At 36.0% G+C, this 24,919-nt stretch overlaps 1 protein-coding gene across 5 annotated transcripts in view; it reads right to left on the bottom strand.

The window, feature by feature from the left end:
* RBFOX1 (RNA binding fox-1 homolog 1) overlaps window positions 1-24,919 on the bottom strand; it is a 256,272-nt gene that overhangs the window by 43,533 nt on the left and 187,820 nt on the right. For 3 of the 5 annotated variants that reach the window (XM_084271068.1, XM_084271067.1, XM_084271069.1), the window contains 2 exons: window positions 21,874-21,954; window positions 6,249-6,381 (listed from right to left, as the gene is read on the bottom strand). In XM_084271068.1, the coding sequence (XP_084127194.1) occupies window positions 6,249-6,381; window positions 21,874-21,954 (214 nt within the window). The remainder of the gene's footprint in view (window positions 1-6,248; window positions 6,382-21,873; window positions 21,955-24,919) is intronic. The other 2 variants (XM_084271071.1, XM_084271070.1) reach the window with 1 other exon arrangement.

Raw genomic sequence — 24,919 nt, 5'->3', positions numbered from 1 at the left:
GGTTCCCCTTGGTCAACCAGTTTGGTGACCTTGTTTTAAAAGGAAATCAGATTGGATAGACAAGTTCATCCTCTCCTGAACCCATGTTGGCTGTGACCAATGACTGCATTGTCCTTTAGGTGTTTTTCAGTAACTCCCAGTATAATTTTCACCATAATTTTACAGGCACTGAGGTGAGACTGACAGACCTGTAATTACCAGGTTCTTTTTTCTTACCCTTCGTGAAAACTGGGACAACGTTTGCCAGCTGCCAGTCAAACCGGAACTCTCCAGATTCCCAAGACCACTGAAAAATAATTGAGAGGTCTTGCAATGACATCAGCCAGCTCCCTGAGTACCCTTGAGAAAAACCATAACCACCATAGTAGAGGTTATAGCTTATATTAATGATGCTTCTTAAAATCAGCATAAGGTATAGGGAAATAAAGCTGCTTTTTAATTTTGAATCAGTTAGGATGCATCACTTCAAACCAGTTATATTAACAAGGGGGATAATTTCTGAATAGTCTCTCTTACTGTTAATAGAGTAACCCTTCACAACTTCATAATTTTATTTAGGGTTGGTTTTTTTTTATTTATTTATTCTTTTTTTTTTCCAAGAGAAAAAACCCTACATTCCTACCCCCTTTTCCCAAAAGAGACACCAGAGTTTGAGATACAGACTGAAAGGTAATTCTCTGTTAGCTTCCTCAGAACTAGAAGAAGCAAAGGGGAAATGCAAAGACAAAGTCATCACACACTGAATTTGTAGAGGACTTGAGGCAAATGATGCTGGAATATAAAGACTTCTCAGCAGTTTTACTAATACTGCTATCTACTACTACTGTACCTGCTTTCTTGACAGCAGTATAAAGAAGGAGCATCACACTCATGATGTTTTTTATGTTTGGTGAATAATTTTCAGGAATGCTGAGCTACTAGTTGCTGCCCAGTTAAAAAACATTTGCAAGTAGCAGAATCAGATCACTTGCTTTCAGTAGTTTACCAAGGGGAACAAAAACTACTTCTCTAGGTGCTGCCAACCATATCCAAAATTCATCACTTGTACCTTTATTAGTAGCTTCTGCTTTATTAGGACATTTCTTACTTTAGTAGGCACTTTGCCAATAAAATAAATAATCCTATAAAGATACAGGTCAAGCCAAGATGATGTTGGTTTTGTGTCTATATTGATATCTTTTATGGTACATTAATGACTTATACATACAAAGTTATTAGCAAACTGCACAGTGTAGCATTTCAAGGCATTAGGAATGATAATACAGATGCCAAAGACGAAGTATTTTCCATGACCTAATAAGCAAGATGGTATCTCAAGGAATTAGTGAAATGCCTCACTCACAAGTAAATGAGCCATTAATTATTTATGTAGTGTTACATATCTCATGATCACTTATTTAATATTTAAATTACACATTTTAAAACATGTGTATTGTTCTCTGATTTATACAAAAACAATCCCTTAACTATGTCTAGAAACAACAGTTTTCCTCAGACTTAGCAAAGTAGCCATATTTGCTGTTTCTTGGTAACTGTGAGGCACAGTATAAGCAAGTTGATGAGCTAACCTGATTTGCCTAATGACCACAAGGTCTTCACAGTTTCATAAGTGCCTGGGATGCATTTCCATGTCTTATCAAAGAAAAGGCCACAGTCAGTATCCAACAGGACAGTGGGGAAGAACAACTTCAGATTCAAGGGCTTTTGTTACAAAGACAGTGCTGCTGAGATAAACATGAGTGAGCAGTATGTCAGACTACTTGGAGAAATACATGTTCCTAGACTTACAGTTGATTTCCAAATTGAAAGTAAAATGACGCAGTTTCAGTTCCAAACCTTTGCAATATATACGAGTATGAGATTTCATATCAAGTATTATATTTTATTTCAGTTATAAATTTTTTAATTAAGTAAAATGAAAAAGGTCATTTCAAGCTTCAGCTTTCTATTTTACACTTAAATGTGTGTTCTTTTTAAAATAGAAATGTAGCATATTTCTAACTAAGCATTGGTGGAATTGAATGTAAATTTATAACTACAATTATATCTATCATTATACAGAATAAATATATATGTCTATATATATTAATGACTGCAAATATTCTAATATGAAATGGTTTCCTTAGCTCTAAGGCTGGGCTGCTTCGTGGATTAAAAATTGATAAATTGCTACTAAATCAATTGAAAAATAGCATTAAAAGTTTTTTTCTGTTTTTCTTATCAACAAATGATACTCCAAGTTGTTTTCTTCCTTCTGTAAGTTGATTCATTCTCCATGATCTCTTTATTATCTCTGTAATTTTCCTTGACTCCTACTCCTATTGTTGACTGAAAACCACATTCTTATAATTTACTTTCATTGATTAAAGATTTTTTCTTATGAAAATTCCTTTTTGATTCTTTGATAGATCAAACTACATAAAAAGCGAGCACAGAACAAAATATTGCAAAGGAATTCCCAAGTGTACTATTGTATCAGCAAAGTTACTAGCACAAGATCAAAAACAACATTAAAGCTTTCTTAATCCAACTGAGGATCAGAACAATGGAGGTATGTATTATTTCTGCACTGATCCATGAATGACAACAGTTAGAAAATTGGAAAGCAGCATCTTATTATAAAGCACAAGATGATGAAGAAAATTAAACCTGACTAATACCTGAATTAAGACTTTAAATAAATTAAGACTAAGTTTACCAATTGAAAACTTTTGCAGAGTCAAATTGTGTTACAAAACATTCTCACTAGCAAGGTGAGCCCTAGATTACTGAGAGTTTATCTCAGACAGCTAGAAGTCATCAGAACAATAAGGAAATGTGACTTCTTAATGATGCAATGCATGGGTCTCTCGGATGTCAGCTTTAAGGACAGATAATGAATGTAGTAGTTGAGATCTGTCCACCCTAACTGTCAAAACACCTTGCAGAAGAATTAAGAGTGCTGAGACCTCTTGGAACCAGTTCTAAAACACTGCTGAAGCTGACTGTAGTGCAAAATGCCTGTATTAAACTACAACAGCGCTTAGACGTCTAACTTACTACCTAAAGATGCTGAACATAAACAGTAAAATTGCATGAGAAAATATATGTATTGCAATTGGAAATTCAATTCTTCCTGCTGAGGCACTGTACTAACTAAACTATCAAAATTTATGCAACACACCTATACACAGACAGAGCACCCACATGTGGCCCCTTCAATTAAAGCAAATTAAAGTTACTTACAGGTATAAAAGTATTTACTCATTTTGCAAATGCTAACAAAAAAGAATTATCTAATTAGAAGACTATACCTCACATAGCTGGTATGAATTTTCTTAACATCGTGAAACTGGTAATAACCCATTTTGTCCATTTTCACTGTGCTCAAATTTAATAATTTGAGATGGAGAGAGTACACTTTAAATGCAGTACCCATTTTCTACCTGAGGCATTCAGACAGAAATCAGCTCCTGTAGGACATTCTACACTTGTTCCCATCATTGCTGTGTGCAAATACATGGACTAAATCCAAAGGAGAGTCTGGGTAACAGTAAGATAATTTTGGTGGGACACCATCCTTGTCCAAAGGTAACTTAAGCAATCTTCAAAAATCATGGTGTCTTTCTCCAAGAGTGGTAATACTGTTTTCCTTACTGAATTATTATCATTTTTTTAAAAATTACACTACACAAACCACTCAAATGAACCCCATCGGGGCCCATGGACATACATGAGCAGCAGATGAGCAGCAAATCACCCGCAACTTCAGAGTTCACTCGGAGTTAATCATTACCACAGTCACAGTCCTCCAACTTGAGGCATCTGGAGTCCCAGAGCCCATCAACTATGTTGAAGACAGAGGCAAAGAAGGCATTAAAGTGCCTCTACTTTATCTATGTCCCCTCAGTAAGGTGACCATTCTCATCGATTAAGGGACCAATGTTCTCTCTGGTCCTTCTCTTCTTGTTAATGTATTTGAAAAACCCTTTCTTATTGTCTGCCAGTATTGGCCAGCCTCAGCTCTAACTGAGCTTTGGCCACATGAATTTTCTCCCTACAAAGGTGAACAGCGCTCCTATAATCCTCCCATGTTGCCTGACCTTGCTTCCATTGGCTGTACACTTTCTTTTTCCACCTAAGCTCTAGAAGAAGGTCCCTGTTCAGCCAAGCCAGCTTCCTGCCTGCCTGCTTGATTTCTGATGTTTTGGAATTGCCTGTTCCTGTGCTTTTAGGAGGCGGAACTTAAAAGTGACCAGCATTGATGGACCCCAATGCCTTCAAAAGCAGTTTTGCAGTGGACCTTACCAAGTAGTTCCCTGAGCAGCCCAAAATCTCTTCTCCCCATATCTAGTGTTGAAGTTTTGGAGACAGTTTTCCTCCTCTCGCTGAAGATTTTATATTCGTGGTCACTGTGGCCAAGGGAGCCACCTACCTCCACTTCTCCACTCTGTTTATGAGCAAGAGATCTAGGAGGGTATCTTTCCTTGTCAACTCCCTTAATACCTGAACAAGGAAGTTATCATCCAGTTGCTCCAAGAATCTCCTGGACCTTTTTGTATGAGGTGTGTGGTATTCCCAGTTAACTCCTGGCAGGTTGAAGTCTCCCATAAGGACAAGAGCAGATGATCTACAGGTGTCCCTTAGCTCCTTGAAGAATAACTGGTCAATCTCATCCTTCTGACCAGGTGGTCTACAGTAGACTCCCACTACAACATCCCCTTTATTTGTTTGTCCCCTAATTCTTACCCAGACATGCTCAATGGTGTCGTTGCCAACTGACAGCTCTGTGCAGCCCAGCCCCTCTATTACGTACAGCACCCCCCACCCCCCACCTCTATTGCCCTGCCTGTCTCTTCTGAAGAGCCTGTGGCCATCCATTGCCTCACACTAGTCACAGGACTCTTCTCATCAGGTTTTGCTTAAGCCAATTATGTCATACTTCTGTCCCTGAGCCAGGGCTTCTAGCTCTTCTTGCTTGTATCTCATGTTACATTCATTGGTGTAGAAGTATTTCAGATGTGCTTCAATGTATCCTGCACCTCTTGGGGTGGATTTATGGAACTCCCTGACACACAGTGCCTCTCATTTTAGTATACTAACCTGTATTTCATCACCAGCTGTGTGAATGCACCTCATCTAGACTTTTGTTCCCACCCCTGACTCTGACAAGCTGTCTCCCAGCTCACTTCTAGCTAGCCAGGTTTTACCTCCTTCCCTCTTGAGACGCAGTTTAAAGCCCTCTCCACAAGCCCTTCTTCTGCCATAACTAAGTGGGACATCAGTGTCAAAGTCTTGTGCTGCAAACTCCCCTACAAGGTATGTCCAGCATGAGAACAAAAGAACCGCTGGATGGGAGAGGGCAGAGAAAGCACAAGCACTTTCACTCTAAGATATTGCAAACCTTTCCTGAGCCTTTCGGAGAAAGATCTGCTTACTCTGCAGAGAGGTAGTAGAACAACTACTTTCCAATTGTCCCATTCTCTCAATAGCTGAAAAATCTTTCGGCCATGTTAGCACTTATAAATGTCACATGCAGCACACAAATCCAGTATGTATCAGCACTTACAGAGCTACAGAAGACTTTGTTTCTTCCTTTTTTCCCCTGAAAAATATACCTAAAAAGAACAATCTTCTGAAATAACAGAAGATTATTGAGTTTCGAGAAATTCTTACTATTAATTTCTCTCCTTTTTTTCTCCTGAGTTTACTACTAGGTTTTAGTAAATGGAGGCCACTGACAGTAAAATCTTAAAGAATTTAAGCAAATGTACTGAAAAACACATGGCCCTGAGAGAAGCACCCCATGCTTCTATCAAGGTAGAGATATCAGCTAGAAAAACTACACAGTACAATGAAACAAAAAAAATAAATCCACCACTAAGCCTTCAGGTCCAGAGACACTTTTCAATGGATGATTTGAAGAAAAGGAAGTTAACTTGATCCAACCTCCTTAATAACCAGATGTTTGCAATCATCAAGAACATATCTTTAGCTGAACCAATTTCTCTGTTCCAAAGCATTCAGTTTCTAAGAGCATTTACATAACAATATGTGACATCTGAAATGCTTAAGGCCACCAACCATGGCAGTACAAATTACAGTCATTTTTCAATACTCCGTGCAAGGTGCACCACTTCCAACACCGGGATTGGTTGCATGCTGCATTGGTTTCTGAGCTGAGACACAATCAGCATGCACCACAGCCACAAACAGTTTGTAGCCTGTAGAGATTCATGCTAATAGGTGAACACGGCTGATGTCCTTACCCGCCGTAGGCTGGAATCGGAGGGGGGGGAGCTGCTGCACGAAACGTGTTGTACACCGTGCGACCTCGGCCTCTTAGATGTGCACCTCTGTAAGCAGCAGCGGCAGTTGCAGCAGGGTAGGGAAATCCTGGCACTGTGAAGAAAAGAAGAGGAATATCAAATGTTCAGGTCAGTTGAGTGCTTCAAATCAAGGGTATTGTAATAGTGTCTGTGCTTTCATTAAAGCTTGCCTATACCTGGATGAGGGAGTTGCCAATTAAGTGAATTGTTAGTCTTTTAACCAGAGGCCTCATCTTTTTACATAAAATCTTTGTATGCAAGCAGGAGACAGCAAACTTAATCAGAAATTGAATAGTAATAAAGTACCACTGAGAGGGTTGTTTGTTTTTTTCTGTAAAACTTCATAAATTTTTAAATTGAAAAATAAACCAGAAACTTCCCCCTTTACTTTCTCTGCCATTGCTTTAACCAATACTTTATTAGACCATTTCACTTTTGTACATATATTTCTGGCCTGCTAGAAGAGGTATTTTTGGAATTAATTTATCAGTGAGACAGAAAAAAATAAAATCCAGATCTGTTGGCTCTCACATTACTTCAGTTGTGTTTCACAGTGTTAATTTTTTTCTCCAGCATTTAAAGAAAGAGATTTAGAAAAAAAAATGCTTAGCAAAGCCCTAATGAGAAGCAAACAAATGGAAGTAATGATGAATGAACAAGTACATTTTTCAAATCTGAAATGTGAATTCATTTCAATCCACAGTTGTCTTTCATCTGTTTTGGCATTAATTTTTAAAAGAAGCCTTGAATTTGAAAAAGAAAATTAAAAATTGACAATGTATAGATGTCACTGGCTAAACACATGAAGGAAAATACTGTAATTATGGCAACTTCTCAATTACTGCCTTGCTACTACTAGGTCCTTCTCACTGAAAATGGTTGCACAGTAATTCTCAAAGATTTACATGGCTGCGATACAACATAAAACAACGCTATTGCCACGCAACTAAATGAAAACAGTCTTTTAAAAAGTGCAAATATCATAGAATAGTTTTGGTTGGAAAAGACCTTCAAGATCATCGAGTCCAACCATCTATCCAGAGCTACTAGGTCCAACACGAGACTGTGTTGCCAAGTACAACATCTACTGTTGTTTTAAACACCTCCAGGGATGGTGATTCAATTAGCTCCCTTTGTATTGTACCATTCAACCCAGTTGTTTCACACAGCTGTTTGGAAATACAGATTCACACAGATGTTTGAAAAGACAGAGTTGGCAGTAATTGAACATTTATCCTAACTATTTATTGGTCTTCATGATGGTCATACCTTGGAAAGAATTACACAGGCCACTGACATTAAACCTTTTTATACTTAATGGTTTTCTACAAAGAAATGTCACAGGGAAAGCATAGTGCCTTTTCATTCATGACTAAAGATAGAACAGAAGGTATTCTTAAAAAATACTATTACAATTTCATGAGAAAGAAGATTTTTCTCTTATGAAAGAGGAGAAAAAGCTAGAAGACAGCAGGAAGAGTCATTTATCCCATAAGTGTCTACCAAATTCAGAACACATAATGGTGGAGCACCATCCTTGGCAACACAAAGGATGCCTTACAATGGAAAGCCTGAAGTAATTTGTTTTGCTATGCTTGCCTTGCAGTGTCTCTTTAATAGAACTGTTAAGCATATCACATCTAAAGCAAAGCAAAACTCAAAGAAAGGTTGTAGAAGCAATTAGAAGAAGGTGCAGCAATGATATGGAGTTTTTTCAGGAAGAGGGCAAGACATGATGGAAACTCAGCCTGAGAAATAAGGAACTAAGAGTAACATTGCAATGTCTTATCAAGTGAGGTCTAGCAGCATAGCAGAATTATATCCATCCCAACAAAATTGATTTGGGTCAGTCTGAAAATCAGAGTATCAAGAAAAACATGCCTTCTATTTCCATGCAGAAATATTAAAGATCAAGAATAGTGGTAAAATAATAAACAAGGTCACATCAGCCTAGGTTCGAGTTCAGAAAAAAACCCAAACCCCACGCTCCTTCAGCCCAGCTGAGAAATTAGATGGTTAGGAATATGTAATGACCACTGAATTTATTTTGCTACCAACTTTTTAATATCCTTGCCCCAAAATAACCAGCAGAAGTGTCACCATTAGAACACAACTGAAGAATGGACTTCATAAAAGCAATTTTATGAAAAAGACTTTCCCATCAGGAACCATTACATACTATTAACCAGTCCCAGAAGAAATGAATATACTAGTCAGGAGGGGTGAAGTTTTTAATGACTTACAGTTTGTAGGTTAACCTTCCATAGTGCCTCACTGACAAACTACTGAAATTCGGTCCATGAAAACGCTGTTATAAGTGGTTTGTAAATGTGTTTGACTCACTGCAAGGAAGCATCTGTGTCCATTTTTTACGCAAAAGTACCTTAAATTTATCAAAGTAATTTGATGACTGGAATTCTTATCTGTGATAGAAAAAAGGCAGATTTCTCCACCTAGGCATTGATGATATGAGGTGCCTCTATGAGGTTAAAAAAGAGACTTTTCTAAAGATTGTGTATAGTTAAATATCAAGTCAAAGAAACAATTTACATTCTCATCTAATAGCCCCATCGATTCTGTAGTTATTAATTAAGCTATTCAAATATCAATGGGACTAAAACGACAACAGCAAAGCAAAAACCCAAGAGTGGAACTCCAATTTTAGTTCTTATTAAATTAAAAAAGAATCGCGAATAAAATATGCTGTTGGTGCTTGGATTTTGCTTAATATAATTATCACGAAGCATAGAAATCATCTTGTACTAAAGCCTAAATGATTTTTTTTAAGGAACTTAAGGTAAGATACCTTCTATTAACTTGCTTTATTTTCATATTTGTATTTAAAAGGATTTAAAAATAAAAAAGAAAGTATTACAATGACTGTTGTCCAAAATGACGTCTCCTCTGGATAACTCTGTAAACATGGAAACACTGTTAAGAGTATCTCCTTCAGTGAACTTCAGATTAAATCTCAAATGTGAAATCTAGTTAACAAGTACAACATTTAAAGAAATAAAAAGGCATTTAAGGAAATAAAAATTTAAGAGGATTCATGTTATTTTATCATTAAAATTTAGGTAACTAATACTTTTAAAAAGAAAACAAGCATGAGAATGAGAAAAAGAAGAGGAACTTAATTGTTGTGTTCACAGATGAAATTTAATCAACTCTTAGTTTCTCCCCAAAGATGTAATATAAACATTGTTATTATTCATTTTTATTAAATGAACATGACAGGTAGGTTCAGTTCCTAGGCACCATAACTCAACATATGCCTTAGAAAACAAAGACTGAATGAACAATGACAAAGTTTGAGATCCCAAAAGGAGGAATACAACCTGGTAAAAAATACTTAAGGGTTATACACTGTGTATTAAAGTTTTAAAGCTTTGGAATAGATGGAAGAGTAGCAGATGCAAAAAACAACAGGGGGCAGATTTTGTATCAAAGCCATAAAAATATACAGCCATTTTAATGGGCAATTATTCTTCACATTTGTGCTGTGGTTTGAATTTGTATGAGTGTGCCATATGCCTCAAAAAAGGTGTGCCATCAATATGGATGAACAAATCTACCTCTCATCACTCCTAATCTCTCCTCCTTTGCACAAACTATCAGGTCATCCTCTATCAAGAGTTTTCAAATGTTTTATGGTGGAGAATTTTAACGCTGCATCGTGTTTGAATCAGTTTATAGCTAATTTACTGCAACATAGCTTAACAGTTAGAAAGGCAGGAATAATTCACATTATTCACAAAGTTTAGGGTGCATCCCTGATGAGGAAATGCTTTAGAAGTGCCAGACAATAAATTAAAAAAAAAAAAAAGATATATAACACATATCATGCTGAGAAAGAATAAGCAGAACTATTTCTATGAGATCATTGCAGATTTTGGGATCAAAATCAGGAGTTTAGTCTGATTTATGCTGTGTAGTGAATTTTCACTGTAACAGTAGTATTATTTCTTGATGTTCTTTAAAAGCATTACAAAAACTGCATTAAAGAGGATATGTGCAGATCCTTGCATTTACATACACAGACTAAAGTATACTCCAAGTGAAATTTAAGCTCTGTTACTACAGATTTTAACATAAAGAGGCTTTTAAAACTTATTTATATATGCATTATTAAAATTTCAGCTTAAAAAAAATCTTTAGAAAGTTCAAAATTTTTAAAAAATCTAAGCAAGCTGAACATATATTTGTTTTCACCTGTCACTTCCATGAGATGATTATCCCTGGGGATCTAGTTGTCAATTAAACTGAATTCAATGGAAACTTGCCATAAAGGTCAAATACAGTTGTGAATACTCCCTTCTACTTCTTTTATTCATACTCTTTTTTGAAACACATACATAAAATTAGAAGAATAATTCTTTCCTTACTATTGTATAAAAATATATGTCAGTATTAATCCCTGTTGTTTAGGAATGAATAAATCTGCATTTTGGACAAACCGCTACTTATAGGACATTTTCATTTGAAATGCATTGAAAAGGAAAACAAAAATCTCTAATTAATGTACAAGTCTAATCACCATTCTCCACATGGAAGAGTAATTTTTCACTGTTCATTTGCTCAGTGTAATCTCAAAACTGACATAACAGAAAAGCAATGGCCTATAAATCTGCTCTCATTTGTTTCTTTAATATTCATATTCCATTGAACTACAGCTGCTTGTTGCTGCAGTCTATTACAACATGCAAAACTGTCGATAAAAATATTATGAAAGGCAAGATGTGTTTCTTCATGGCTCTGTGTGCCATTTATTTTGAAAAAAAATAGCAATAAATGACTCATGGATTGTCCCTTAGTTTGCTGCATGCTGGGCGATTAGTGATTAATTACCTTGCTGCAAATTGACATGGCACAAGGAAATTGACACAGCTCTGATTAATTAACTTTTTATGTGAGACAGTTACTTACAAAACACTGCACACTGTAATTGAATCCCTTCACACAACACTACTGCACGAAGTTTCCAGTCAAATCGAAATTGGCACAAAATTTTACATAAATTTGGTGAATATTTCTATAAAAAGGCAGCCCCTGAAAGATGACATAAGTACTTCTAGAGGACAGCTACTTTAAGACACTCTTTTTGACTATTTCATCCTCAGATACATACATAGTAAGATTTGTTTCTATGCCAGATCACCAACATAATCAGATGTACTCAAAAACCATACAATATATTTCAGAAAAAAACCCCAACCTCTTAATTAATGTGCTTAATTATTATGTTGAATTATAGGAAGACATTGAACTATTCCAACAAAACTTGCTATTTGGTTACTTTTACCTTAAAGTTATTTCCATATCTAATTGACCTGTTATTTCAACAGTGACTTGGACATACAGATTTCACACTTAGATTCCTTTATAATTATTTTAAGTATACATTGAATTAATCATTTTCTATTCCCTCCTTTGTTTTATGTTCTTTAAGACTCCAATAAACAAACAACCATTTTACATACATTTGGTGAAACTTTGTATAATAAGGTGGCCCCTTATTATATGTTTCTATGTTTATTGATACCATTACATAGGAGGAATTTATAATCTTTGGTGAAAAATCTTGATGCCATACCTGGGAACTGTCTCATCATTTTGCCTAAAGTTTTTCACAGTGAGGGTGACTGAGCACTGGCTCAGGTGGCCAGAGAGGCTGTGGAGTCTCCATCCCTGGAGATATTCAACAGCTGGGTAGCCACTCAACACTGCATCATTGCTTGAGCAGGGCAGGTGGACAAGATGACCTTCAGAGGTTCCTTCCAACCTCAGACATTCTGAGGTTCAGTTAATTGGTGATTCTATGAGTATCTCATCCTTCTTTTACAGGACTGTATATGTAGCCACCTGAATCCCTCAGACATCAAGGGATTTCTCTTACAATGCAGAAATGCAGAAAAAAATGGAGGAAGTGAAGGGATAAAAGAATAACAGATTGAGGGCTTTTTGGTAAATTTGTGTAGTTACATCAACTTACAACTTTAAGTAAAAACCCACTATAATTGGAGGTCAAATTACTCATAGTGTACTTAACAACAAAATTGAAGTAATTCATAGTTATGTTACAAAGAATACAAGTAACTGATGCACAAAGAATTGTTCAATTTTAATAAAAAAAATCACTAACAAGAAAAAGCTCAGTAGATAAACAAAGCAACTAGGTCATAAAGGAAAAGAAATAGCAGAGATCAGAGAAGCCACATCTGATCTTATATTGAAGAACAATCTTCAAATATAGATGATCAAACTCATCAACAACCTAGCCTTGTGTTCCTGGTTATTGAACATCTACAAGTTCCAAGCCAATGGAAGAATTCCCCTATGTTTATCTAAGCACCATTTCTGAGACAAAGTAAAAAGGATATTGTTTGGAAGACTAGATAAAGAGTAGATCTATAAAGAGATGATGAAATTTAGTCATTTGAATGCCTATGAAAGTCAATTATGTTGTGACAAGAAGTTCTATCTGGATGACACAAGGATTACTAAAACTCAACAGAATAATTAAACCGTAAAAAGAACACTGTCAGAACATTGTTGGGTTGGGAAGAATTTAGGCAGGAAGTGATTGAGGAAAAAATCAGCTAGTTAACATAATCCAAGAGAAAAATTGCCAAAACAAGAATAGCATGTGCAAAGAGTCATGTAGATATTAAAAACAGTAATCCCTCAAAAGTACTTACTACATTTGTGAAATTCAGGTCAAAGAATTTTGCTGTATACAGCATGGTTTGAAGAGCTATGACTTAATAACAACTGTCACACAACGCAAGGCAAGTGACAATAAAATCTTTTTTTTGAAACGGAATCTTACAGGCTTAGGTGAAAACCACAAAATTGACAACTGTACATCTGACAGACAGAATGACTTGAAAAATATGGTCAACTGTGTGTGCCTACCTACTGAAAGCAAGTAACACAGCACCTGGAATGGAAAGCTGAGGAAATAATAGCAGCCTGCAGATAAGACTATACACTAAGGATCCCATGTATCTCATATGCTGTGTACCTCTGCGTTCATGATGCAAAAAAAGCACTACATGTAATTCTCACTATTTAGCTGCATACAGGGGCAAGTAAGTCCAAGCAATCCTATTATCCTAATTAAAGTCATGAGTACTGACAGTGGCCAAGTGCACTTGTCCATTAACAGGAAAGTGCTAAGTTAAGATACATGAAATGTTCAACAGTCCTTGGACAAACATGATTTTTATTAATTGAAGTAAAGCACAAAGACACTTGCAGCAACTTACTATTAAAAATAATATGCACACCTTTCCAGTCATCTCCCACCACCCAGGTGTAGGATGGTGCAATTCAGGATACGTGTCTTTTTGTGACACTCTTAGGTATGCTAATTCTATCACACTGCAAATTAATGGAAGAATGAGCGCAAACAGTAAGGCACTTAAAAACAGACTTAAAGGAGTGAAATGAAACTCATATTTACAGATTCTGAGCAACTACAATATGTCTTACTGGTGACTTAATAGTCACCACTTAAAATACTAATAGACAGATGGTAAAAGGAAAGTTATCTTGAAAATAATTACAGAAGGACAATCACAATAGTGATATAGAACACAAAAATGTTGTAATAAGAATTTCAGGCAGTTCAGTGGTTCACCTTACAGTTTAAAAAGGTTGATATTAAAGTCAAGAACAAAACATATGTATGAATATAGTTTCATTCAATTTCACTAATTTTATGATAATTTTGTAACTATCTGACTTAGACATCAGTGGAGTTAATCTACATTCATATTTGTGTAACCAGGTTCAAAACATGGCCTTTGGTCCAGTACAATGAATGGTTCAAAACAGGGTTTAAAAAAACCTTCTGATGACATTTCAGAAAGGGATTACATCAGTAGTTTCTCTGGAAGTATTACATGATTTTTTCAACTCTCCTATATCTTGGCAGATAAAGTAATAAAAAGCAATTACTAAACTTATTATCCTTCCTACTTATTGGTATTTTCTTTATTTAAACTTCCGTGTAACCTGACTGTATTTTAACATACAGACAAAGAAGGGCACTTTTTACACTATTCCTGGGTTACTACCTGGTGATTCTCCCTATAAAGGCAATTAATTAATTCAGGGAGCATGATAAAAGCTAGTTAGACTCCTAAATATTTAGTAATGAAATGTATGGATGTTTCCCTTTGGGCAGGACTTCTGCACTTTTTCATTCACGAATCTCAGTCCTACAATGGTTCAATTGGCTTTCTCAGAGAACTCCTTTGCAGGATCTTTGCAAAAGGTCTCCCTTGCACTCTATGTTTTTCCTGTGAAGCAATAAAAAGCAGATGTAATCACAAACATATAAGTATAGTCTACTAATATGTATTTTAACCATGATGAAGTGACCTGCCATACAGTTTATGAGAAAACAGATCAATTAAAAATGTAGTTTGCAGAAACCTTTTAACACTTAAATCAGAAATAAGGTAACTTAGGCAGATTATTTATGCCGTATGAAAACTCATTCTTTAAACAGTTCCTAACCAATTCAAAATGGCAAACTTACTAAATAACCTCTCCCAATAACAGTAAAATCCCAATAAATTAAGAAAAAACACAATAAAATCAGAACAAATAAAGTATAAGTCCACTTGAGTTGAATACAGTTAATCATGTCTTATATAAAGACTCCAGAAAAGGATCTAATAAATGGTGGAAGCACCTACATTTTTCTTGCCTCAGTATCTTAGGATAGTACTGTCAGCAGACTATCATCATTGCAAAACAATTTTTAAGTAGTTACATGTGTGCAACACAATAATCTGACAAAAATCAGCTGAATCAAGGTTTCTAAACTGATTGCTTCCACTAATGATTCTCATCAGAAGCACACTTTACATCATCTGCTGAAAACTTTTATTTTTCCCATATCACATCCCTGGTACTGGAAGTACCCCAGAATATAAACGCCAAAGGTCTTGCTTCAGTCCATTAGCAATGCCACAGAAAAATAAAATCTATAATGTCTTCACTGATACAAGAAATATGAAAGTAGTTTCATACAGCATTTTTAAAGAAGTTGCTAATATTTCTAAGCCAATTTCTAATCTACTTCTAAGCAAGGATATTCAACAGGCAGGCTTTATTCAGTTCTCATTTCTGTATCGTAAGTCCTCAAATGAACTAAATCCTACCATCGGATGTGGTATTTATACTTAGTATTTATGATTTTCCTTATTTATTCTGTGCATATCAACAAAGTCCTGAATTTTCCTCCACCTACGAATCAAAACACCCACAAGAGAAAATCCCCACAATATCATAAAAAGTTGCTGCCATTCAGCAAGACCTGGACAGGCTGGAGAGTTGGGCAAAGGGTAACCTTATAAAATTGAACAAGGACAAGCACTAGTACAGCTCAGGGGTTGACCTGCTGGGAAGCAGAACTGGAGGGAAGGACCTGGGAATCCTGGTGGATAAGAAGCTCTCCATGAGCCAGCAGTGTGCCCTCGTAGCCAGGATGATTAGAGGACTTGAACATCCATATGAGGAAGGGCTGAGACACCTGGGTCTGTTTAGCCTGGAGAAGAGTGAGAGGGGATCTCATCAACACTTACAAATACCTGAAGGGTGAGTGTTGAGAAAGGGGACAGACTCTTCTTGGTGGTCCCCAGTGACAGGACAAGGGGCAACAGGCACAAGCTAGAACATGGGAAGTTCTATCTCCATATGAGAAAGAACTTCCTTACTGTGAGGATGACCAAGCACTGAAATAGGCTGACCAGAGAGGCTGTGGAGTCTCTTTCTCTGGAGACATTCAATACATATCTGGATGCAATCCTGTGCAACATGTTCAAGGTGATCCTGCTCTAGAGGAGATTGGATTAGATGATCTCCTGAGGTCCCTGCCAACCCCTCTGAATCTGTGAACCTGTGTAAAAATACTACATGTGTTTTTCATACATGTGCTGATAAGTTTTTAACTGAGAACTTACTGAAAAAGCAAAATTCCCATATCATATAATTAATACTTTAAGCTTCTGCAACAGATTTTTCTTCTCTCCCAGCATATAACACCCACCTTCAGATCAATAGGATTATTAGGATAATTTAGGAACATTTCTAATGCTTGTTCTGAAGTAATGGAATGTATTTTCCTGATTGGCTTTAACAGAACTTAAACATTATTTTTTTTTTTTTTTTGTCAAAAATAATCCAAGACTAAAGGTTTCCAGGGAATTTTTGCAAGAACTGCCTTCCCACCTTTCAAAAACATCTCGTCTTTGCCTTGTTGTTTTCTGGTTTAGCTCATAAGCTAAAATCCCAGGGCAACATAGTTTATTGTTTTAATATCTGTCTGACGCAAAGCAAAAGTATTCTCTGGTGAGTGCTTATCTGTCATATGTACTTCTGTGAAAGGAATATCAAGACAAATAAGATGTTTGAGGGCATATCATGGGATTATGAATTTGGCACTGAATGAATTCTGTTGAAAAATAGTTAAAATTATAAATACAAAAAAATACACTGATATTTAAAGGATGAGAACATGAAAAGCATTGGGTTTTAAGTATTTTCATTATAAAGGGTTTATGCCATTTTAGTATGAATAGAAAATCAACATCCAAGTCTATAAATTTGACAAAAAAGATGTTAGGAAAAAATATTCACAATTGAAACAGTTAAGCCACTAAAGTTCTATTTTACTGATACAATGGACTAGGAACTTACTTTGTATTAATTAATTTAATGTAATGGCATTTTCTATATTGAAATGAATAACTAGTGATCTGGAAATTCATTTAGACCATTAGGTTAATTACAGAAACTGATGGAAGTTTTATCAGACAATTATAATTAAAGAACATGAATAATGTGGGACAGATTTATAAGCATTTGTACCACCTCAATCATTTTTGCTGAATCTCACCACTTCTTACAAAATTGTAATCAATATATCAATTAAAAAAATGGGCTATCAACTTAATTTGCCCTCGAGTAAGATAAAATAAATATCTTATTTTTGCATTTTCACATTTTTCTTCTTTTATTGCAATATAAATGCTTTATTTATTTTTAATTTTAAAAAATAACATTTATGGGAAAAGAGCATGTACATCTTGGAGCTGATAAGCATGCTTACTGAAGATTAAACAACTCTAACATTAAGAAAATGTAAGCTAAAATTTACATCAGTTTAAAATGCAGTTACTGAAGTCAAGGCAAAATTCTCTTTCATGTGCATGCAAAACATTTGGGAAATATCAGTGTTCATCTGCATATAATTCTCAACACAGGCATGCAACAATTTACTGTGTTAGCATATATGTTAGCTACTCAGTCCATTGAACTGTCCCTTTAATACATGCTCAGAAAAATCTACTAGTCATTACATACCTGATAACTCTAGTCACTTTTTTTTTCCACTTGGAGCTAAAATAAAGCCTACAATTTACAAAGATCAGACTGAAAAAATATCCAGCTGCCTTTGAAGTAGCATTAAAATGTCATTTCTCTCCCATGGCCTTCCATGGGATGTGGGAAGCCTGACTGTAAATTTTTGTGAAATGTGATGCCCAGCTTTAGGATGGTTTCCTTGCTACACCAGCTGGTACTGAGTGAGCCCAAGAACGTTGACTAGCTAGTCCAGAGCACAAAGAAGCTGTCTACAGGCAGAAGCATCACCTTTTCTGGCCCCTGCCACGAAAGTGCAGTGGGGGTTATCAAGAAAACAGAGCCAGGCTCTTCACAGAGGCACACACTGGGAAGACAAGAGTCAATAAATGTGATTTGAAAGAATAGAGGGTTCCACTGTTAGGACATTCAAGCACTGGAATATATTGCCCAGAAAGGTTGTGCAGTCACCATCTTTAAAGGTGCCCTGGTGCAACCTAGCCCTTCCAATCTGTATTCTTCTATGAGTCTATGACTTCATGTCTTCCTCCTTTCCTGTCTTTTGGCTTTCTAACTTCTACTTCACACTTTCGGGCACTTCTACAATATAGAAAAAAGGAACAATAAGCACTAAACAGTTTTTAAAAGTCCTTATGTAAATTCAGATTTGTATTTTTGCCTTTTTAACCATACATACCCAACTATATTAGTGTCCTTTGTAGAGCAATGATACAGATATTCAGTGACATTTGGGTTTTTTTTCTTTTGCATCTTCTTTTTGTCCAGCAGTGTCTTAGTATCTCATGGATGCTATTTTTGCATGGCTTCAATTTGGAAAATTTCTTGACACATTTCTTATTTAACAGTAGATAAAAATATCTTCAGGATTAAAAAAATTTCCTGTGGAAGCAACTAGTCTAAAGAAGGGGGTGAAAATGAGCTACATACAGCCAAACTGTTTGGTATGCTAAGTTCCAGTGAGAAGTCATGGGCCTCTGGGAAGCTTCCACTGAAGCCTTACATACTTGCTGTGACACGGTGTACTCTAAACTTTACTCTCCAGGTATATACATCCTTCCAATACTTGTCTACATTCTGCATAAGGGTAACAATTAAGGATTTAACTAAGTTGTATTAGTTCTCTCCTCAAGATGCCAATAGTCTAGGAATCTACAGCAGTCAAGACAAGACCATGAGCTTTCTTACTTTGGTTGTCTCAATAAAGCAAAGAGTCTGTCCCACCAAGGAATGTGAACACATTTGCATGTTGAAACTATGCTTTCTAGATAACAAATTATCTATTCCCAGAATAGATGTGCAAATGAAAAACTGATCCAGGTCCCATCTTCTGCTTCAGCATAAGAGAACAGATGAGGCATGAGAGACTATTGCTACTGATTTGTTCCACTGCTTGCAGAGGAAACAGCTCATTTCTTTCTGTATTATGCGAAGGGCCAGAAGTGATGGAAGGAAGCAGAACCATGTTTCCATCTCCTGACATGTTCAGAAGTGTAACTAATCACTGTATTGGGAAATGTACAATGTGATACATAGAATATATCCTGGGGAAATAAAACATCAGAAGGGAAAGAGTAACTTCAGGCAATACACTCTTCTTTCTGGATAGCCAAAAAAATGGGCTAAAAGCGTTCAGAGTCAGCAGAGACTACTAGTGACCAATACAATTAAACATCAAGAATTTAAGTGAGAAATAAAGATAGCCAAATTAAGAAAAACATATTTTACAACCATGTTTCAGTCCTTCATTCCTTATAGAATATAACTCAGGTGCAAAAGAAAAGAACAACATATCTAAAAATGGGTGCTATCCTCTTCCGGATACCTGAAAATTCCCGAATGCCATTAGCATTTAACAAGCTCCAAACCTCTCAGACAGCTTTTAAAATCTCAGATGACTCTTTCCCTTCTGTTAAAATAATTACAAATTTAAAACCTCTTAATCCTTAAATTGTAAGCGGTTCTATAATACTACATGGTAAAAGAATAAATGATTAACATATTATTCAAAGATGAAGGCTGCAATATTGTTGTCTACATGGAATGGTAACAGCAAAAGTATTAGTCTCTTAGAATTAATGTTGACTTATCAGTTATCATTTCAATATTACAAATGTAGATTAAATTATGAAGTGTAGGAGATCTTTAAAATCAGATAAAACTCAAGCTTCATTTCTATTCACTTCTTAGAATTTCCCATAGATATGAAACTATTTTATATCTTTATTGAAAGTTTTGTAATAAGAAGAAATAAAAATAAATCCTAATTACAATCATTACTAATTACAGTAATTTTATATTATTATTAGGATTTGTGACCCTATGGGGGGAAACTACATTTTGGCAATATGAAATACTATACATAATAAAAGAAAAATCATGACTTGCTGACATACAGATTCAATAGAAGTGTAGTATTTCTACTGCAAGGACTACTAGCAATCTCTGTTATGAAACTGGGTATTACACATCACCCAGTGGGAGGCAGATAGGCAAAGGCTGTTTACTTATGTATTTGGCATAATTGAAAACAAACAGGTGTTTGTCAGGATATCATTATTCAAGGAGCACCACTGCAAAAGAAGATTTTTCAAAGGGATTGACTCACGAGACATAATGGAAACAGTGAAGTACAGAGCTTAGCTAGCTATACAATGACTATCTAGGGATTTAATAATAGTGGAAATACTGTATGATGCAAACAGCAACTGCAATTTCCTAGGATAGAACTCAGTGAGACAATAGGAACAACAGGGTAAACTTAAGGAAGGATTTATTTAGAGTAATTTCCAGAAAATGAAAAACAAAGACTGCTTCTCCTCCTCTGAATCTCCCTAACAGTGAGATGAATGAAATGTTTGGATAATTTTCTAGGAAAAGAATTTCAGTCAAAGATTGTTATTTCAGTCAAAAGTCTAGTATTTCAGTCAAAAAGGAGCAGTGCATTACAAATGTACAAAAGGGAATACAGATTTAAACAGTATTTCATCTTTGTGTTACTATGAGAATTAAAACCACAGCAAAACACTGCTTGGGAAAGATGACAGTATAAAACATTGTCAGAGCGTCTGGAAGCAAATGCAGATTTCAACTGACCGTTTCATTTCCAATTTTTAAAACACTTCATGTATATTCTTAGTTCACTATTTGTTGACTCCTGATTGGAAAGCAGATCCCATACTATTAGTGTAAATGCAGCAGCTCTAGGGATGACACTCACAGCCTTTGACATAAGAAAGTTAACATGATTGTTTTAGAACTCTTCAACTCATCCCAGTTTTTAATTAATAAAATAAAGTCCAGATAAGCTTTAAAAGAGTGGAATTGCGTTCTAGATTGAATACAATGTTCATAAAGAGTGCATCCAATCATGGTGTTAAATCAGACAATGTAAACCATGTTTATTAGGACCACTAAGAACACAAAGCAAATGTGGCTGTTCACCTTCATTCTGCAAGCAGTGACTATTTCAGCTAGAGGACTCTTATCTGACTAGATTTCCAAAAGGGCATCAGTAGTACCACCAGCACAGTCTATAAAATACTCTCAGAACTGGTTCCACTTCTGCTTCAGAATTTGAGAGGACACATTTCTGCTCCAAAGTTTTGTGCCAAAACATGGCTGATAGCAGCATCTATTGTTTCAGCTTGTCTTTCCTATTTTTATTAGGCCAGCTTTTTACAGTTCAAAACTCCCACTTGCACACATCTTTTTCCTTTTGTAAAAAAACTTTGTATCTACTTGCTTTCTGAAAAAAAACAAGTGGTGGCATGATAAAAGACTTTTTGTTTATTAAAGCCCAGAAACACATCATCTACACAAAATGCAGAGTGCACAACAGTACTGGATTCCAAAAAAAATTCACGGTTACTGTAGAACTTTTGACCATTCCTGTAGAACATTGCAGTATAGGTAGGGGCTTTTTTTGTGGTTTTTTTTTATAGTTTGGTTTTTTTTGTCATTCTTGTTAATAAATAAAATATACTTTGAGGATAAAGATGCAACTAAAACCACTGAATTATCTGTTGACATTACTTACATATGTTTAGAAATACCACATTTGAAATACCTTAATGAGAGCTATGGGGACAGTTTACATTTTTGGGGGCTTTGACATCAATGTGCTTTTGTCACAAAACAGAACAACAAAAGAGCCATAACACTAGCTTACTTGTGGATGTGTATACTAGTGAACTGGGGGCACTGTACACGGGAGATCCCTCCTGGTTTGCCTGGCACAGCAGCACCCTGCCTACAAGAAAGAGAGAGAGAGTGGTATCTGGTTTGGGAACACTGGAACTAAACCTCAGTTTTTATCTAAAAACAGAAATAAAGTCACAACCAGAGCAGTGCAGTGAAGCAGGGGCACTTTTTGTCCTTGGACTTCAAAGCAGAAAGAGCCCCGATAAACATGCACAAATTTACATTTGAACGAGCACAACACAGACACCCCACAGAACACAACCAACCTTTCTGCCCCGTGGGGAGGCAGGCACACTGTGAGCATCCATGGCACACACTGTTCCTGACCCCGCTGATCTCTCTCCCTCTCTGCCCTGTCCCTCACAGTCGGAAGCTGCCCAGTTAGCTCTGCGGCCAACGGGAGCCCCCATCCTGCCCACACCACCCAGCTACTGGACGCTCATCTCCCCTAAACCAGCGCCTGCTCATGCAAACAGCAGATAAATCAGAGTGCAAAGCTCCCGTATACGGACGTTAGGCCAAGTATGATCTCAGTTATATCATTTAAAAACACTGGTTCACATCACTGCTATGCATATGAAGATTTCCCTATTTTTTGCTCAAATGAGAAATACACAAACATAAGTTAATTTCCAGTACATAAGCTGGGTTCAGGGTTAAGAAGAAAATCAAATAAAAGAGTGAAACCATTAAAAAAAAAGAAAAAAGAAAAAGTAATAAACAAATCAATTCAAACCAACACTTTTGCAATGTGTGTTCATTCTGAACAAATTACAGTAGTTCAGGTTTATTTCCTGGGGTTTTAAAGTGAGCTGAACTAAAATACCTTACTATTTCAACATCTCTCTTAAAATCATATTTTAGCAGTCTTAGTTAAATAAAATTGAACATTGATTGGAGGTAGGAATAAACTTTGCAGTAGGAATACAACTTCTGCACTTCTGGAATATAGTCCACCAGGAAGACCATCTGTTTTGCAGATGTGTGTATATAACTTTATACAGACACAAAATAATATATATACATACGCTGACATACTTCAAGCTGTCAGGATTTGTGACTCACATAATTTCAAAGTATTACATTCACACGAAGATCTGTAAGACTTTGGAAGCTGCACATTGACTTATAAGAAACTTAACTCAGCAAAGTCAAGTATGTTTGGAAGGATAGGAATAATTACAAATGGAAGGCGTGTTTTCCATACAGTATTATAAGAGTAATTCTTGACTTACATTCAGTTACCAGACCAGAGTTCTTTCAGAAATTTCTGTCATTAACCAGTTCTTTGATTACTGCTTGCAGCTGTCAGTTGAAGTAGAAATAGAGGAAATACCAAAGGAAAATAATTCTAATAATTTATGCAATTTAGCTAAGACTATGAGCACTGGAAGTCTCTCAAAATATTATGCTTCTAATCTTCCCAGACAATAGCGTGCCCTTAACTAACAGGATTTGGAGATGCTTGCTCTTTTCTAGTCACCCACTATTAATCTACATTATAAAACAAGCTGGTTTTTTTCCCCTTACTTTACTTGAGCACACAGTTGAATATATTGATATCTCTCTCTCAGCCTTCTAAAAAAATCCACATCTGAAGCCATTAAATGAACATATACCTACTGAGATTGTGCTGGCAGGAATAATTTTTAAGGCTCAGAGATAAATGGGACCTAGAACATGTTCACTTGACCCTTAGGATGTGTACATTGGAATATGGCTGGCTTCAAAACTTGTGCTACTATAGATGCCTGAGAATGAAAGCGAGCTGAAGACAGAGGCATTGATCCAGCTGAGTGAAATCTGGAAGACTAAGTATTTAATCAGTAATTTTCATTAGTTTTAAGAATAATGTAACTCAAATGACTTCAAGTATATTTAATAAATATATAAAGTTTTTTAGAAACTGAGATTAAAGTTTATTTGTATCATTCAACATAAACTGACACTTTGCTTGTTCCATGGTCCATAAGTATTTTCAATTCTTATATTTTTTTCTGATTTCATCTCAAATAGATCTAATTTTCTCTATTTGAGTTTTCTAACTTCCAGTGAAAACAGATACTTTCTTCATCCGTACTACAAGACTGTATTTAATTTGTTGCATAGAGCTTTCTAATTAAATTTTACCAATCTCCCTTTGAATGTGTACATAAAATTAATATTAATACCTAAACCACTATTATTAGATTTTGTTAGAATAACATGGAACTTTTAATCTACCTTTATGAGAAAAAAAATAAAATTCCACTGTATCTAATTTTGGTATTAAAATTATTTAGACTGTAACTAACAGAATAGAGAAAGATTGAGTTTCAGAACTCTGCAATTATCTGTAAATTCACTAATGGAAAAAACACCATTATTTTTCCTCTAGAATACTAAATTCAAGCATGGCAGAATAAAATGCGTTGTGGGTATGGTGTTGCTCTTTTAAAGAAAGAGGATTTTAATGTAAGGTTCTTAGTACTGTTCAAATGGTAATTTTATAATATCACAAAGCTGATGAACTTCTAAAACTTACAGTCATGCAAAAGTTCAACTTGAATCCTGTGATGCCATCTATACCAGCATATGTAAGGTATTTTCTCACAAAGAACAGTCCACGTGCTTTTTATTTGGTTCTCTAGCATACACATATACTTGTTTGGTCACAGCAGACATGACCAGAGATACAGGATTTTGGAGACCATCAGCAGACACCCCCTGAGGACTCACTTCTCCAGAAGGATCAGATAAATATCAGCAGGTCTGTCTGATGTGTGTATTTACTACAGGCACACAGGAGAGCTTTCAACAAGCCAGTACCTGAAGGGAAATTGAGGCAGCCAGGCTACTGGGTGTAATGAGGGGAGATAAGGCTGCAGTGGCAGACCAAGCAGGTGGGCTGTGCTGCACACAAGAAGTAGCTGTGCTGTGGCAGGGAGTGGTGCTGTCATCTCAGCACCACCATGCAATTGCTGTCTCCCCTGACTGAATCACCACTCATCCTTGGTGTACAACCTGGCAGCATG

The sequence above is a fragment of the Gallinula chloropus genome, assembly GCF_964237585.1.
Source record: "Gallinula chloropus genome assembly, chromosome: 15".
NCBI lineage: Eukaryota > Metazoa > Chordata > Aves > Gruiformes > Rallidae > Gallinula > Gallinula chloropus.
Note: the sequence above shows the minus strand (reverse complement) of the source record. Positions and strands in the feature narration are given on the sequence as shown.